A 17352-nucleotide genomic window follows, 5' to 3' on the forward strand; every position below is an offset into this window, starting at 1 on the left:
TAGGCCCCTTACTTTTTCAATCTTTACTAAGGACATGACACTAGCTTTGAGTAGTGTGTCTATGTATGCGGATGACTCAACACTATACATGTCACCTACCACAGCGACTGAAATGACTGAAACACTTAACAAAGAGCTGCAGTTAGTTTCAGAATGGGTGGCAAGGAATAAGTTATTCCTAAATATTTCAAAAACTAAAAGCATTGTATTTGGGACAAATCATTCACTAAACCCTAAACCTCAACTGCTTTCTTGCAATGCAATACTTCAACCACTAGAAACAGTGCGTACGCATGGTCTAAAGTTTGCAGGAGGATAAGCACATTCTCACTTCAAGTTCAGTTTTTATAAATGCCAACTTTTGCATGACCCCATGGCCCCATCCTGCCTGGTGTCAACGCGGTAATGGTGTGGTGAATGTTTTCCTGGCACAGGTTAGGTCCCAATTGAGCAACGTTTGAACGCCACAGTGTGTCTTAACATTGAATGCATGCCCGAAGAATTTAGGCTGTTCTGGAGGCAAAGGAGGGTCTGACCCGGGACTAGATGGGTGTACATAGAAAAACTGGCCAATGAGTGTATATTAAACACAGAAAAATCACATTTTTGACTGCACTGTGCCTTTAATGACATCACTCTTATGTTTGTTTGCAACAGGACATAAGAACTTGTTGTTGTTTAGTTGTTTACCAAGTGGCCTTTTGTCCTTGTGGCATGACCTCTTTACTGTAGTTATTTTTTTTGCGTCATGAAAACGCAGTCAGTACTGGAGCAAAAGGCTTTTAACATTGATTCTTTCAACAGTCAGCCACGAGTTGGGGGGGGGGGGGGCTTACATAATTTAGTCAAGGCCCAATCATTCATCTAACAATTTATGTGTGGGGTAGTAAAGGCCTCTGAGCACTGAGTGGTTGTAGCAGCAAACCTCTTACGTTTCCTAAAAAAAAGGAGGCATGGGGGGTGAATACTGAACAGGGCTGGGGTGGGCAGGGGGCACTGATTGAGCTGCGTGATCAATGACTTCTGGGTCATAAGACAGTACAGGGGGGCGACGACAACCAGACGCCATGACCAGACACACACGCAAGACCAGGGGTAGTTCGGACACCGTACAGAGGCCAAGGCTGAGAATACTATACCACATTTGACATGGGACTTACAGTTGAAGTCGTACATACACTTAAATTGGAGTCATTAAAACTTGTTTTCCAAAACCGCCATAAAAAAGCCAGACTACGGTTTGCAACTGCACATGGAGAAATGTCCTCTGGTTTGATGAAACAAAAATAAAACTGTTTGGCCATAATGTCCATCGTTATGTTTGGAGGAAAAAGAGGGTGGCTTGCAAGCCTAAGAACACCATCCCAACCGTGAAGCACAGGGATGGCAGCATCATGCTGTGGGGGTGCTTTGCTGCAGGAGGGACTGGTGCACTTCACAAAATAGATGGCATCATGAGGAATGAAAATTATGTGGATATATTGAAGCAACATCTCAAGACATCAGTCAGGAAGTTAAAGTTTGGTTGCAAATGGGTCTTCCAAATGGACAATGACCCCAAGCATACTTCCAAAGTTGTGGCAAAATGGCTTAAGGACAACAAAGTCAAGGTATTGGAGTGGCCATCACAAAGCCCTGGCCTCAATCCTATAGAAAATGTGTGTGCAGAACTGAAAAAGCGTGTGCGAGCAAGGAGGCCTACAAACCTGACTCAGTTACACCAGCTCTGTCAGGAGGAATGGGCCAAAATTCACCCGACTTATTGTGGGAAGCTTGTGGAAGGCTACCCGAAACGTTTGACCCAAGTTAAACAATTTAAAGGCAATGCTATCAAATACTAATTGAGTGTATGTAAACTTCTGACCCCCTGGGAATGTGATGAAATAAATGAAAGCTGAAATAAATCATTCTCTCTACTATTATTCTGACATTTAACATTCTTAAAATAAAGTGGTGATCCTAACTGACCTAAAACAGGGAATTTTTACTTGGATTAAATGTCAGGAATTGTGAAAAACTGAGTTTAAATGTATATGGCTAAGGTGTATGTAAACATCCGACTTCATGAAACCAACTCTTTACATGTTGCGTTGATATTTTTGTTCAGTTTATATTTGCATAAATTAGCATACAATATCTAACCATGTTTCATGAGCTGAAATAAAAGATCCCAGAAATGTTCCATATGCACAAGAAGCTTATTTCTCTCAAATTGTCGGCATAAATTTCTTTACATCCCTGTTAGTGAGCATTTCTCCTTTGTCAACGTAATCCATCCACCTGACAGGTATGGCATATCAAGAAGCTGATTGAACAACATGATCATTCAAACACGTTATTTTATGGGTCAGGTTCTAGATAGAATATTTTTTCTAAGAGTGTACCAGCATATCGTCTTTGTTCTCATCACATTTTGTTGACATGACAACATGACTTCGCGCCACTATTTCATATTTTTCTGTTTTCCCAGTGTATACCATGTTCAGGGCAGAGTTAAAATTATTCAACTAGCTATCTAAATTGCGAGCTAGATCGAGATGGAGCACACATTTAGTTTGATTTAGCCCAAAAGTTATGATTCCCCCAGTCACAGATCTGTGTAAACCTCTGTTGTAAACAATGACATTGACAATGAGACTGATCTCAGCTATGAATATTCAACAAAACTCCACTGATGACAAGACCAGAGGTCTGGTTAAGAACGTGCATGTACTGTAAGGCTGTGCTGCTTGGTATGACATGATTTTGCTGTTCAAAGAGAGCTCAGGCACAAAACCTCTATGTTCAATGTAGCCCCTCCCTGTTCTCTGCAGTTCAATATTTGATGCAGCTCCTAAGTGATATTGTTTTTAGCTCCACACTGATGGAAAAAGAGAGAGTGTGCTGACAGTTGTGGTGTGTAATAATAGCACAGGGGCTGGACAGATTTGAATTGTCTCTTCCAAAAAAGGACCTTCAATAAAATAGGATGGGCACAACATAATTTAGGAACCAATTTCAAAACAGAAATAACAGAACTCTATAATGACCAAATTACCCATTTGTGCAAGGTAAACATTCATGGTTACATTACATTAGAAGTGCTATCAGTTTAGAGTTTTGCATTTCGAGTTTAGAAAATATACCACTTACAGTACTTACAGTACAAAATGCAGCAATGTGATTGGGAAAAAAAACTGTAATGAAGAACTGTGTCTGACACTGAAAGGATTTCTAAACACATTTCCCAAATGTTCATGTCATTCTTGTCTTGACTTCTAAGTCAAAAGGAATGTCTATAAAAATACAAGTACAAAAAAACTCAAAGTGTAAGGTTAGGTGTGGTTTGTTACACATTATGACTAGCTAGCTGACCATAATAAAAAATAAATAATGTAAACATACCAAGCTACCAAAAGACAGTATTGCTAGTGTCAGAGACTAAATTACAATTACATGCTGTTTGTGTCATCCTGAAAACATGTAGATTTATTAAGGAATCAAAGTGGCAAGCACCTTCTATTTCTCCTTTTCAACTGTGCAAACACACCACAGATACAGTGGGCAATGGTCGGCCACTGACTGTTTTTGGTCTTTCCATAGTCCTGTGTCCTCTACTTTTTTGGACGTGTGTCAAAGAACAAATAATTTATTCAGCTCTCTCAGTGTTTGGCCCCAATGTATCTCCCGGTCCCATGCATTCAAGATGGTGAGTATAGTATATATTGTTACAATGGTTCGCTTACAAGGGGTAAAAAAGAGGGGAGAGGGGAATGATAATGGAAACAATACTGAAATGGTTACAGAGGTTTTCCAATGGGTATACATCCACATAAAATAGTAAAAATGTGTAAGGGAGTGTCTACATAGAAACTTAGGTTTGGACAGTTGTTGACATAACTGCAAACAGGGAGAGGTACAATCAAAGGGGAAAGTTTGGCAAAAAGTCGCTTCCAAGCTGTGGGGATGATAATGAACAGCTTTTTGGCAAAGATAATTAGAAAAGTAACTCACCAGAATCAGCAAATTCTGAGGGGACAGAGGAAGAAAGAGAGATATAGAAAGGGAGAGAGAAAAGATAAACCAGATGATGTATAAGTTGATAAAACATGATAAAACATTGGACTTTAATCTTATGAAAGGTTTGCATTCTGCTTAGGCCATTAACACCAATGAGAGTTGGCTCTGAATTATCTTAATGAGCTGGATAAATTATGGTTAACTAGATCCAAAAATAAAATAAGCACATTTGGCCATTGGAATATTGCTACACTCTTAGAAAAAAGGGTTCCAAAAGGGTTCTTTGACTGTCCCCATAGGAGAAACCTTTTTGGTTCCAGGTAGAACTGTTTTGGGTTCCATGTAGAACCCTCTGGGGAAAAGGTTCTACATGGAACCAAAAGGGTTCTACCTGGAACCAAAAATAGTTATTCAACGGGTTCTCCTATGGGGACAGCTGAAGAACCCTTTTAGGTTCTAGATAGCACCTTTTGACAGACATGCACTGGACTTTATAGACATGATTTCCTGGAAAATTAGCTTTGTTGTTCCCAAGCTTTACAGTGAGGTTATCTTCAGCTTTAATAATACAAAAGAATGTACCACAGTCTTGCACCATGGCAAATGAATACCAACCAATGAAAGGTTGTTCTTCGTATTCCAATACAAGCTCCTCTCCCACTGAGCACACACAGGTTGAATCAACGCTGTTTCCACGTCATTTCAATGAAATTGACATCTGTGCCCAGTGGGATGTGTCTAGTGAGACTAGACAGCATAATTCCACTTACTTTTACAAGTCTCTATGAGATATTTATGAACACTGCCAGCTTTATATAACACCACTGAGCCACTTAATGTCTAAAAGCCTGCAAGGGATGGTGAGGCTTAAGGACAAGATACTTTGGCTCTGTCTTTGACTGATGCTTCTGCTTGCCCTGTCCAGTGTTGGCAGATGGTAGCGGAGCATCCGGTCTCAGACCAACAGGTTCCCAGACAGCTTCTACCTCCAGGCCATAAGACTGTTAAACAGCGTCCCTAGCCATCCACCTGCACAAACATGAGGTTCAGAGACTATTTGCACTAGGGGTTGGAACCAAACTTTCGTTCTGAACAGTGTAGAGGTGCTGGCTAACGGTGAATAAACTGTAAGCTATAAAAACAAATAAAGAGAGTCACAACTCTATGTATAAACTCCCAGTAATGTATTGGGTAAGAAACCACCAACGTTTCAGCATCACTGTGCCTTCTTCAGGGTCACCCTGAATTACTGGGAGTTTATACATAGAGTGTGCGACTCTCTTTATTTGTTTTTAACCTGTGAAATTGACAGTTTTTTACATTTAGCTAACTAAATTACTTCACCAATAAGTGCGGATAAAGCAGCTTGCTATGTAGCGGGCAATATAGTTGTTTACATGCGTGGGGAGAGATTGAGAGAGGGTGGAGTAGGAGGCTGCTTGAAGCGCTGAGCATCTTGTTATGACATGCATTATCTGAATTAAGCCCACAGAATTATACCTACAGAGGAGCGGCTTTTATGGAGGAACTTTGAATGTCTTTGAACTTATGAGAGTTGGCTGGACCAGAGCTAACTTGCTAACAAGCTTGTGTGTGCAGTGTGGCACCAGAATTAAAAACACATCTTACCTTTTTGTAGTTAATAAAGCCAATGTGAAACGTGATAACTATAGTATCCTTAACAAGCATTGAAAAATGTATAAATTTTTCTAATGGAAAATCTCTCTTCCTATCTTCTAAATAACGCTTTTAACCGATGTTCCCTTTAATTTTTTGGGGCACTGAGCAAATTTTAGGTCTTGTGAGCGGAAACTTGAAAGTTGTGAGAATTTTTGCAACTTCTGGCGCGCGTTTACAGTGAACACTGAGGCTGTACCCTTACAGTTTTAGCCAGTAGCCAATAGGCTATTGTGGCTATTTTAGCATAATGTAGGCCTACCAACAAAACCAATGGAGCAAATCCCATAACATTTTCACATGGAAATAGCCTTTGATTTCTATGATATAGCCTTCAGTAGCCTATATGTGGTGTTCAATGCAGGCCTGCCTACATTGCATGAGACTTTAAAAAACGATGATATAATGTTTTACTTGATCTGTAACACCATGGGCCAAATAGGTGACTGTAAATTACATTGTATTGTGTTGTATGATGCAAGAAACCACTTTCTTATTGGCTTATTTGCATACTCAAGCCTGTCTCAAAATACAACACTGCCCCTTTAATTAAGACGTAAGCTTCTTACTTGACTGGTTTTCCAAAGACAGCTTGAAAGGTGGCATACAAGTTTTGTGCTCTTGTAGGAAGCAGTAACCCCCCATTGCTGACCTATACTTATCTATAACGGGGCTAATAACTCGCTAAATAGCAAAGAATATTAACACTCATGGGTGACTGAAAGACCGCTTGTGGGCTACCCCAGCCAATAGAATTATAGGCTCTGCCTACAACAAAATCACAGACTCAATCTTGCAAAGTTAGATTTGATTTGGTTTGTTGCATTGAAAAGGGGCTGATATAATGTTGATTCAATCACAGAAAAAAAGTATTTGCATTGACTCTCTACACACCCAATCCATACACATACTCACACGCAATCTATCACACTCTCACACTCACACGCAAGCACACACACACACACACACACACACACGCACACACACACACACACACACACACACACACACACACACACACTCTTACACTCACTACCATCACTGCTGCTATTATTTATTACTATTTATTGTATTGCTCACTTTATCAACCGTCATACTATTATAGACGTAATTTCTAGTTTTGATTTACATTTGGTTGAGTTGTCAACTAACGTAAATTCAACGTGAAATAAAAAAATAATTTCAACATGTTATTGGATTTAGGTTAAAAGTTGGGTGAAAACAATAAAAAATCAGTTTTCCAAGTTGATTCAACGTCATCACATATATATATATTTTTGAAATGGCATGGAAACAACGTTGATTCAACCAGTTTTTGCCCAGTGGGTACACTAAGTATACAAAACATTAAGAACACCTGCTCTTTCCATGACATAGACAGACCAGGTGAATCCAGGTGAAAGCTATGATCCCTTATTGATGTCACTTGTTATTAAATCCACTTCAATCAGTGTAGATGAAGGGGAGTAGACAGGTTAAAGAAGGATCTTGAAGTCTGAGACAATTGAAACATGGATTGTGTATGTGTGCCATTCATAGGTTGAATGCGCAAGACAAAATATTTAAGTGCCTTTGAACGGGATATGGTAGTATGTGCCAGGCGCACTGTTTTGTGTCAAGCACTGCAACACTACTGGGTTTTTCAAGAATGTGTTTCAATAATGGTCCACCACCCAAAGGACATCCAGCCAACTTGAAACAATTATGAGAAGCATTGAAGTCAACATGGGCCAGCATCCCTGTGAAACGCTTTTGACACCTTGTAGAGTACATGCACTGACGAATTGAGGCTGTTCTGAGGGCAAAAGGTGGGGGTGCAACTCAATATTAGGAAGGTGTTCCGAATGTTTTGTATACTCAGTGTATAATTCCCAACATATCTTAATGCTCTACTGCTGCTAGTTCTACTAGTACTTTCATACTTTTTAATATCTGTTTACCACTTATTGCCTTATTGTGTTATTGTTGTTACTTACATTTTTTCTATATTTCACTGCACTGTTGAGAGGTAGCTCTCAAGTAAGCATTTCATTGCACCGTTTACACCCTGCTGTATCCTGTGTATATGACGAATGAACTTTGATTTGATTTGGTTTAGTAATAAAGGCTACTTTGCATGGTCAGGATCTTTCCATGTAAAGAATACGGAAAACACTGACTCTGAGACTTGTCAGAATAATTTATAATCTTAACAACATTCCATTATCTTTTAAAGGAACTGCACAATGTTTCAAATCACTTAAAGGTCCCAGGGTACAAACATGATTTAACCACCATGTGGTAAGTATTTTAAATCAATTTGAGAACCACCCTACAGTTGGCTGCTAAACAAATTGCAAGAGGGAGTAGGTCGCATGGTTGCATTTATTTCTACACCACACTATGCCCTCACACATTTCTATTCCCATACCAGACTGTGATTTAGAACTTTATCACCCAGATGGAATGACTAAAATTAAATAATGGTAAGTGAGTAATGGGGCGTCTAGGAGTGTGACAAGGAGGTGATGCATGGTAATAGTCACTTAGCAGTCAGTCAGGGCACAATTGATTAATCTTCTTTTTGAATCGATTCATTCAAGGCTCAGCTTTCCAGGAAAGTGAAGACTGAAAAATCTGAACTCATTCCAGCAACTACAACTCCCAGTACATGTCACAAGCTGATGTGGATGCGGTGTTGGAGTCAGGCGCAGGACACAGAAGCTTAGTCGAAACGACTTTAATTGTCACAAAGACAATAACAAAAATAACGGGCCTCAAACACAGGAAGCGAGCGATTAAGCAAACAGTGCGTAAAAACACTAACTACTAGAGCACAATAAAGATACACCAACGGACAGGCGGACAACAACACACAACTGCAAACAAAACCAAAGGAAACTTATAGGTGACATAATCAATACATAAGACAAAACAGGTGCACCAACAAGACAAAACCAAACAAACATAGAGAACATCAAGCGGTAGCAGCTAGTACTCCGGGGACGACGAACGCCGAAGCCTGCCCGAACAAGGAGGAGGAGCAGTCTCGGCGGAATTCGTGACAGTACCCCCCCCCCCCCTTGATGCGCGGCTCCAGCCGTGCGCCGACCCCGGCCTCGGGGACGGCCAGGAGGAAGTGGAGCAGGGCGCGTAGGATGACTACGGTGGAACTCAGTCAGGAGGGATGGATCTAAAATGTCCCTCCTAGGCACCCAGCACCGTTCCTCCGGACCGTACCCCTCCCACTCCACGAGATATTGTAGACCCCCCATCCGACGTCTCGAATCCACGATGGACCGGACTGAGTACGCCGGAGCCCCCTCGATGTCCAGTGGGGGCGGAGGGGTCTCTCTTATCTCACTGTCCTGGAGTGGACCAGCTACCACCGGCCTAAGGAGAGACACATGGAACGAGGGGTTAATGTGATAGTCATTAGGCAGTTGCAACTTGTAACACACCTCGTTCAATCTCCTCAGGACTTTAAATGGCCCCACAAACCGCCGGCCAAGCTTCCGGCAAGGCAGGCGAAGGGGCAGGATTCGAGTCGAGAGCCAGACTCGATCTCCAGGTGCGTATACTGGACCCTCACTGCGGTGGAGATCGGCGCTCGCCTTCTGCCTGCGGATGGCCAGCTGCAGATGTACGTGTGCAGCGTTCCACGTCTCCTCCGAGCGCCGAAACCACTCATCCACCGCAGGAGCCTTGATCTGGCTCTGATGCCATGGTGCCAGAACCGGCTGATACCCTAACACGCACTGGAAAGGGGTCAGGTTAATAGAGGAGTGGCGAAGAGAGTTTTGAGCCATCTCTGCCCAGGGGATATACCCCGACCACTCCTCCTGCCGGCCCTGGCAATATGATCTCAGAAACCTAACCACATCCTGGTTCACTCTCTCCACCTGCCCATTACTCTCAGGGTGGAAACCCGAGGTAAGGCTAACCGAGACCCCCAAGCGTTCCATGAACGCCCTCCAGACTCTAGAGGTGAATTGGGGACCCCGATCAGACACTATATCCTCGGGAACCCCGTAGTGCCGGAAGACGTGGGTGAACAAAGCCTCAGCGGTCTGTAGGGCAGTAGGGAGACCCGGCATTGGGATGAGACGACAGGCCTTAGAGAACCGATCCACAACGACCAGAATAGTGTTATTCCCCTGAGAGGGGGGAAGGTCCATGACAAAGTCCACCGAGAGGTGAGACCACGGCCGTTGTGGAACGGGCAGGGGTTGTAACTTCCCCCTGGGCAGGTGTCTAGGCGCCTTACACTGAGCGCACACCGAGCAGGAGGAGACATAAACCCTCACGTCCCTAGCCAATGTTGGCCACCAGTACTTAACAATAAGGCAGTGCACTGTCCGGCCAATACCTGGATGTCCAGAGGAGGGTGACGTATGAGCACAATAAATGAGACGATCACGGACCTCGAGCGGCACGTACGTCCGACCCACTGGACACTCTGGGGAAGTAGGGTCGGTGCGTAACACCCGCTCAATTTCCGCATCAACCTCCCATACCACCGGTGCCACCAGACAAGACTCCAGACAAGACAGTATGGGAGTGGGCTCAACGGACCTCTCCTCTGTGTCATACCGCCGGGACAGGGCGTCTGCCTTACCGTTCTGGGACCCTGGGATGTAAGTGATCTTAAAAACGAACCGGGTCAGAAACATGTTCCACCTAGCCTGACGAGGGTTCAATCTCCTAGCTGCCCGGATGTACTCCAGGTTACGATGGTCAGTCAGAATGAGAAAAGGGTGTTGAGCCCCCTCAAGCCAATGCCTCCACACCTTTAGGGCTTGAACCACGGCTAACAGCTCCCTGTCCCCTACGTCATAATTACGTTCCGCCGGGCTGAGCTTTTTAGAATAAAAAGCGCAGGGACGGAGCTTAGGAGGCGTGCCGGAGCGTTGCGAGAGTACTGCCCCAGTACCGGCCTCTGACGCGTCCACCTCTACCTGGAACGCTAAAGCGGGGTCCGGGTGCACCAGCACCGGAGCCGAAGTGAACAGGTCCTTCAGTTTACTTAACGCCCTGTCCGCTTCAGCCGACCACTGCAAACGCACCGGGCCCCCCTTCAGCAGGGAAGTAATGGGAGCTGCTACCTGTCCAAAATCCCGGATAAACCTCCGGTAGTAATTGGCAAAACCCAAAAACTGCTGCACCTCTTTAACAGTGGTTGGGGTTTGCCAGTTACGCACGGCCGACACACGGTCAATCTCCATCTTCACCCCTGACGCGGACAACCGATGACCCAAGAAGGAGATGGACTCCTGGAAAAACAGACATTTCTCTGCCTTGACATACAAGTCATGCTCCAACAGCCTACCCAACACTCGGCGCACCAGGGCTACATGCTCGGCTCGTGTAGAAGAATACACTAGGATGTCATCAATGTACACTACCACACCCTGCCCATGCAGATCCCGGAAGATCTCGTCCACAAATGATTGGAAGACTGAAGGAGCATTCATTAACCCGTATGGCATGACAAGATACTCATAATGACCTGAGGTGGTACTAAATGCCGTCTTCCATTCATCTCCCTCCCTAATGCGCACCAAGTTATAGGCGCTCCTGAGATCCAGTTTTGTGAAGAAACGCGCTCCGTGCAATGATTCAGTCATACTCGCAATCAGAGGAAGAGGGTAACTGTATTTAACAGTGATCTGATTGAGACTACGGTAATCCATACACGGGCGCAACCCTCCATCCTTCTTCTTCACAAAAAAGAAACTTGAGGATGCAGGGGAAGTGGAGGACCGTATGTATCCTTGTCTCAGGGACTCAGCTATGTATGTCTCCATAGCTGCCGTCTCCTCTTGAGACAGAGGATACACATGGCTCCGCGGGAGTGCCGCACCTGTCTGGAGGTTTATCGCACAATCTCCCTGTCTATGAGGTGGCAATCGCGTCGCCCTCGTCTTGCTGAACACGAGTGCCAAATCCTCATACTCAGGGGGAATGTGCATTGCGGGCACTTGGTTCGGACTCTCCACCGTGGTCGCCCCAACGGAAACACCTAAACATCGCCCAACACACTGGTCAGACCATTCCTTGAGAGCCCTCTGTTGCCACGAAATGGTGGGGTCATGGGTGATTAACCAAGGAAGCCCCAGCACCACGGGATACGCAGGAGAGTCAATCAGGTACTACTGAATGATCTCCTCATGACCCCCCTGCGTCTTCATCTTTAGTGGCGCTGTGACCTCCCTAATCAACCCAGATCCCAATGGGCGGCTATCTAGGGCATGGACAGGGAAGGGTGCATCAACGGGCAGGAGGGGAATCCCTAACTTAGTACAACATTTCCGATCAATAAAATTCCCAGCTGCGCCTGAATCGACTAGCGCCTTATGCTGGGAATGAGATGCAACCTGAGGAAATACCACAGGTATACACAAGTGAACAACAGAGAGCTCTGGGTGAGTGGGGCGCCTACTCACCTGAAATGACTCCCCAGTGCGCGACCTGTTGCCCCGATTCCCTGGAGACCCTCCCCAGCACCTAGCCGCAGTGTGTCCTCCACGGCCACAGTTGGTGCAGGGGACGGCCCCCCTCGGGTTCTCTCTCCTTCTCTCTCTAGCGCCAGCACCCCCGAGCTCCATAGGGCTCGGCTCGGAGGTGCTGGGGGATGGAATGGACGGCCCCAACTCGGGACGTCCGCGGGTGGCCAGCAGGGTATCCAGACGGATGGACATGTCCACCAGCTGGTCGAAGGACAGATTGGTGTCCCTGCAGGCCAGCTCTCGACGAACGTCTTCACGCAGGCTACACCGATAGTGGTCGATGAGGGCCCTCTCATTCCACCCCACATCCGCCGCTAGAGTCCGGAAATCCAGGGCGAACTCCTGTGCGCTCCTCTTCCCCTGTCGGAGGTGGAACAGACGCTCCCCCGCCGCTTTACCCTCAGGAGGGTGATCGAATACAGCCCTGAAGCGGCGGGAGAACTCCGCGTAGCTGATGGTGGCGGCGTCTATTCCCCTCCATTCGGCGTTGGCCCACTTCAACGACTTGCCGGAGAGACAGGAGATGAGGGCGGAAACGCTCTCGTATACCGAGGGCGCCGGGTATATGGTGGCCAGGTAGAGTTCCACCTGAAGGAGGAACCCCTGACACCCAGCTGCGGTGCCATCATACGCCCTCGGGAGCGAGAGCCGAATCCCACTGGATTCCGGAGCTGGTCTGGTGGGGCTGGCCTATGGTGGTGGTAATGTAGGAGGAGGTGTGGGCACGCCTCCCCTTTCCCATCGGCGCAGGGTGTTCATCACCTCCTGCATGGCGGAGCCGAGTTGCTGGATCCTGGCGTCCTGGCAGCTGACCCGATCCTCCAGCGACTCGGTCGCCGCCGCTGCTCCTGCTGACTCCATAGTATGGTGTGTTGTTCTGTCACAAGCTGATGTGGATGCGGTGTTGGAGTCAGGCGCAGGACACAGAAGCTTAGTCGAAACGACTTTAATTGTCACAAAGACAATAACAAAAATAACGGGCCTCAAACACAGGAGGCGAGCGATTACGCAAACAGTGCGTAAAAACACTAACTACTAGAGCACAATAAAGATACACCAACGGACAGGCGGACAACAACACACAACTGCAAACAAAACCAAAGGAAACGTATAGGTGACATAATCAATACATAAGACGAAACAGGTGCAACAACAAGACAAAACCAAACAAACATAGAGAACATCAAGCGGTAGCACCTAGTACTCCGGGGACGACGAACGCCGAAGCCTGCCCGAACAAGGAGGAGGAGCAGTCTCGGCGGAATTCGTGACAGTACAATTAACTACACAATCAGTCCTCAGAACGGCAGACCATTTTACAGGTCAACAACACTAGTCATTTACTCCTTTAAAACTACTGACAACATTTCTTCACACCTGCATTTCAAACATTTCTTCGGCTCTCACTTATAAAAAAAAAAAAAAGGGAAATGCTCAATTACATTCATCCCACATAAAAAACATGGCTGCTATCTTTCTCTGACCTTCAAAAATCTCCTTCATCTAAGCTTTAATATGCAGAATGCAAATTATTCAAGTCATCTTCAAGTTCCTTGCCTTTCTATTCGCATTGCAAAATTGGGTGATATTTTCCTCCTACTCCCTTGATGGGATTAGATTGGAATGACACTGTACCTCCCCACTGAATTAGCATATTCAGCCCTGACGCGATGCCATTTATAATTTCTCTTTAAATAGCTAATAGGTTTTCTACTTGGATTCCAGCGCTCTCCTTCACTAGATTCCCGATATGACACTGAGCTCACATTACGTCTAAGATGTTTCCCTTAGCAGCCATTTATTAGGATAAAAGCATTACACACATCTGTGGGCTAATAGTGTTTGTGAAAGCGCCATGATATGGACTCCCACCATGACATACAGTGCCTTCAGAAACTATTTATACCCATTGACTTATTTCTCATTTTGTTGTGTAACAGCCTGAATTCAAAATGAATTAAAACATATATATATTCCTACCCATCGACATAATATCTCATAATGACAAAGTGAAAACATTTTTTATAAATGTTTGCAAATGTATTTAAAATGAAATACAGAAATTTAATTTACATAGGTATTCACACACCTTTGCTATGCCACTCCAAATGGAGTGTTGCATCCAATTTCCTTTGATCATCCTTGAGATGTCACTACAACTTGATTGGAGTCCACCTGTGGCCAATTAAATTGTTTAGACATTACATTTTAGATAGAAACACACCTGTCTATATAAGGTCCCACAGTTGACAGTGCATGTCAGAGCAGAAATTATATCATGAAGTCCAAGGAACTATCCGTAGATCTCTGAGATATAATTGTGATGAGGCATATATCTGGGGAACGGTATAAAACAATTTCTCGAGTGTTGAAAGTTTCCAAGAGAACAGTGGTCTCCATTGGGAAATTGAAAAAACATATAACTACCCAGACTCTGCCTAGAGCTGGCCGTCTGACCAAACTGAGCAACCAGGCAAGAAGGACCTTGGTCAGGGAGGTGACCAAGAACTGATGGACCACTCTGACAGAACTACAGAGTTCCTTGGCTGAGATGGAAGAACAGGACTTCACCAATCTGGAGTGGCCAGATGGAAGCCACTCATGAGAAAAAGACACATGACAGCACGCCTGGAGTTTGCAAAAAGGCACGTCAAAGACTATGAGAGAATAAGGCAAAAGATTCTGTGGTCTGATGAGACAAAAATGTAACTATTTGGCCTGAATGCAAAGTGCTATGTCTTGAGAAAACCAGGCACAGCTCATCACTCATCTAACGCCATCACTAATGTGAAGCATGGTGGTGGCAGCGTCATGCTATGGGGATGTGTTTTCTGTTGCAGGGACTGTGAGACTGGTAAGGATAGAGGATCAAATAAATGTAGCCAAATACAGGCAGATTCTTGATTAGAACCTGCTTCAGAGTGCAAACGACCTTAGACTGGGGCGAAGATTTACGTTCCAACAGGACAATGACCCCAAGTATACAGCCAAAGCAACACTGCAATAGCTTCAGAACAATAATGTGAAGTACCTGGAGTGGCCCAGCCAAAGCCCAGACTTGAATCCCATTAAAAATCTGTGAAAAGACTTGAAGATTGCTGTTCACCCCCACTCCCCATCTAACTTAACAGAGCTTGAGAAAATCTGCAAGGAAGACCAGGAGAGAAATTCCAAATCCAGATGTGCAAAGCTGATACAAACATACCCAAGACGACTCAAAGCTGTAAACGCCGCCAAAGGTGCTTCTACAAAGTATTGACTCGGGTGTGAATAATTATGTAAATTAGATTTATCTCATCATTTCTGTATTTCATTTTCAATATATTTGCAAACATTTCTAAAAACATATTTTCACTTTGTCATTATGGGGTATTGTGTGTAGATGGGTGAGAAAAAAACATTTTAAATCCATTTTGAATTCAGGCTGTAACACAGCAAAATGTGGAATAAGTCAAGGGGTATGAATACTTTCTGAAGGCACTGTAGCTATATTTATCCTATTATGTCCATGGAGAGGTGACACTGGATTTCAGGCCAGAGGCATAGCTCAAGCAAATACTGTATCTGTATCTGGACTTTACTTGAGCTCACAAGCACCACATAGTTTTCCATTACTGATGTCACATTGTTTTAAAGATAGACAGCAGTGATAGGAAAATAACTTAAACCTAGTCCATGTTCAGGACCAATCTTAAACAGGGAATGCCTAAAGACTTATAATTTGCAAAAAGTTGGCTAAATTACAAACGGCTAAAACAGCAGGTGTATTGTATGACTCCATCCTCCCCTGCAGATATGAGATAACAGGAAATGAAGACCTCATCTCACAGGGGGAATTGAGGTGCCCACAGTTCACATTTTTTAGTGAGCTCAGTGACACAAGAGAAAAACAGAGCAGGGAGACTGGTAGACACCATGACTCACTGAGGGTACTGCAGTCAGTGGTGGCTGGTGGCACTTTAAATTGGAGGACAGGCTTATAATAATGGCTGGAATGGGATGAATGGAATGGTATTAAACACATCGAACACATGGTTTCCTTTGACCTGACGAACATCCTTGTGGATCGAAATATTGTCAATAAAGGTGGTAATTGGGAGGATGTACAGTGTGCGGGCCTTTCTGTTCTTTCAATGTGTTTGATACCATTCCATTCACTCTATTTCAGCCATTATTATGAGCCGTCCTCCCCTCACCAGGTTCCTCTGGGGTACTGTATATGCTCACAGAGCCCTGGTCTGAAAAAAACAAGAGAAATTCTGCACAATAAATCGCAATATAAAGTATAGGGCCCAAGCTACAGGTTTAACAAAGAGCAGTGGTGGTTAGCTTATCTGGATACCTGGGAATGTTATTTACAGCTCTCAGAGCTATAAGTCAGAGCAGCAAGTGACTAGTAGTACATTATACTACTGTACTGCTCTGAGAGGGGATGGTAGTGGACAGTGCTACATTTATGGTAGTATGAAGACATATCCATTTCACAGCATCGGAATATAGGCTTTATGGTGTGTTCTATATTTCTTTATCAAATAGCCATGAAGAACATGGTTCTATTAGAATCCATCTAATAGCAAAAACGTATGTGCAACAACTCAACCTCCATTGAACATTGGTTGAGTGGCAGAGAGTCGTTAACCTGGGTTAACCTGAAGAGGACCGGGATTATGAACACCAGTTTGGTTCTTAACCTTCTGTGGAACCAGGCAAAGATAAAACCAAGGCATTACATGTTGCTTTGTGTAAACATTAGAAGCAAGACAAGGGTAGAGAAACAGTGTTGTGTGTGTTGGATAACTGCTTACCTTCACTGAGCGGGTCCAGTGTGTGGATCATAAGCTGAAAGATGCTGTTTCTCATCAGGCTGTTGTGCAGGGAGGCTGAGCTGCCACCTCTCTGGAGCCGTGGCCTAGCCTGCAAAAGGAGGTCAGTGCTGTCAAACAAACAATGGCACCATTACACAAGCCTTTCTAGTCCTTGGCTGTTCCCTTAAGGAAATACCTGAAGGACAAAGGCTTGTGGCACCTGGCCACATGACTGGACAGTAGTCCAGGTGCGACAAAACTAGGGCCTGTAGGACCTGCCTTGTTGATAGTGTTGTTAAGAATGCAGAGCAGTGCTTTATTATAGACAGATTTCTCCCCATCTTAGCTACTGTTGCATCAACATGTTTTGACCATGACAGTTT

General features: G+C 44.6%; 1 protein-coding gene across 1 annotated transcript in view; it reads right to left on the minus strand.

The window, feature by feature from the left end:
• LOC311113064 (sodium/potassium/calcium exchanger 2-like) overlaps positions 1 to 17352 on the minus strand; it is a gene marked incomplete at both ends in the record, with an annotated part of 168717 nt that overhangs the window by 83312 nt on the left and 68053 nt on the right. The window contains 2 exons of the mRNA XM_084156202.1: positions 3994 to 4008; positions 16970 to 17078. Of these exons, the coding sequence (XP_084012328.1) occupies positions 3994 to 4008; positions 16970 to 17078 (124 nt within the window). The remainder of the gene's footprint in view (positions 1 to 3993; positions 4009 to 16969; positions 17079 to 17352) is intronic.

This window comes from Coregonus lavaretus, assembly GCF_964263955.1.
Source record: "Coregonus lavaretus genome assembly, chromosome: 39".
Classification (NCBI taxonomy): Eukaryota; Metazoa; Chordata; class Actinopteri; order Salmoniformes; family Salmonidae; genus Coregonus; species Coregonus lavaretus.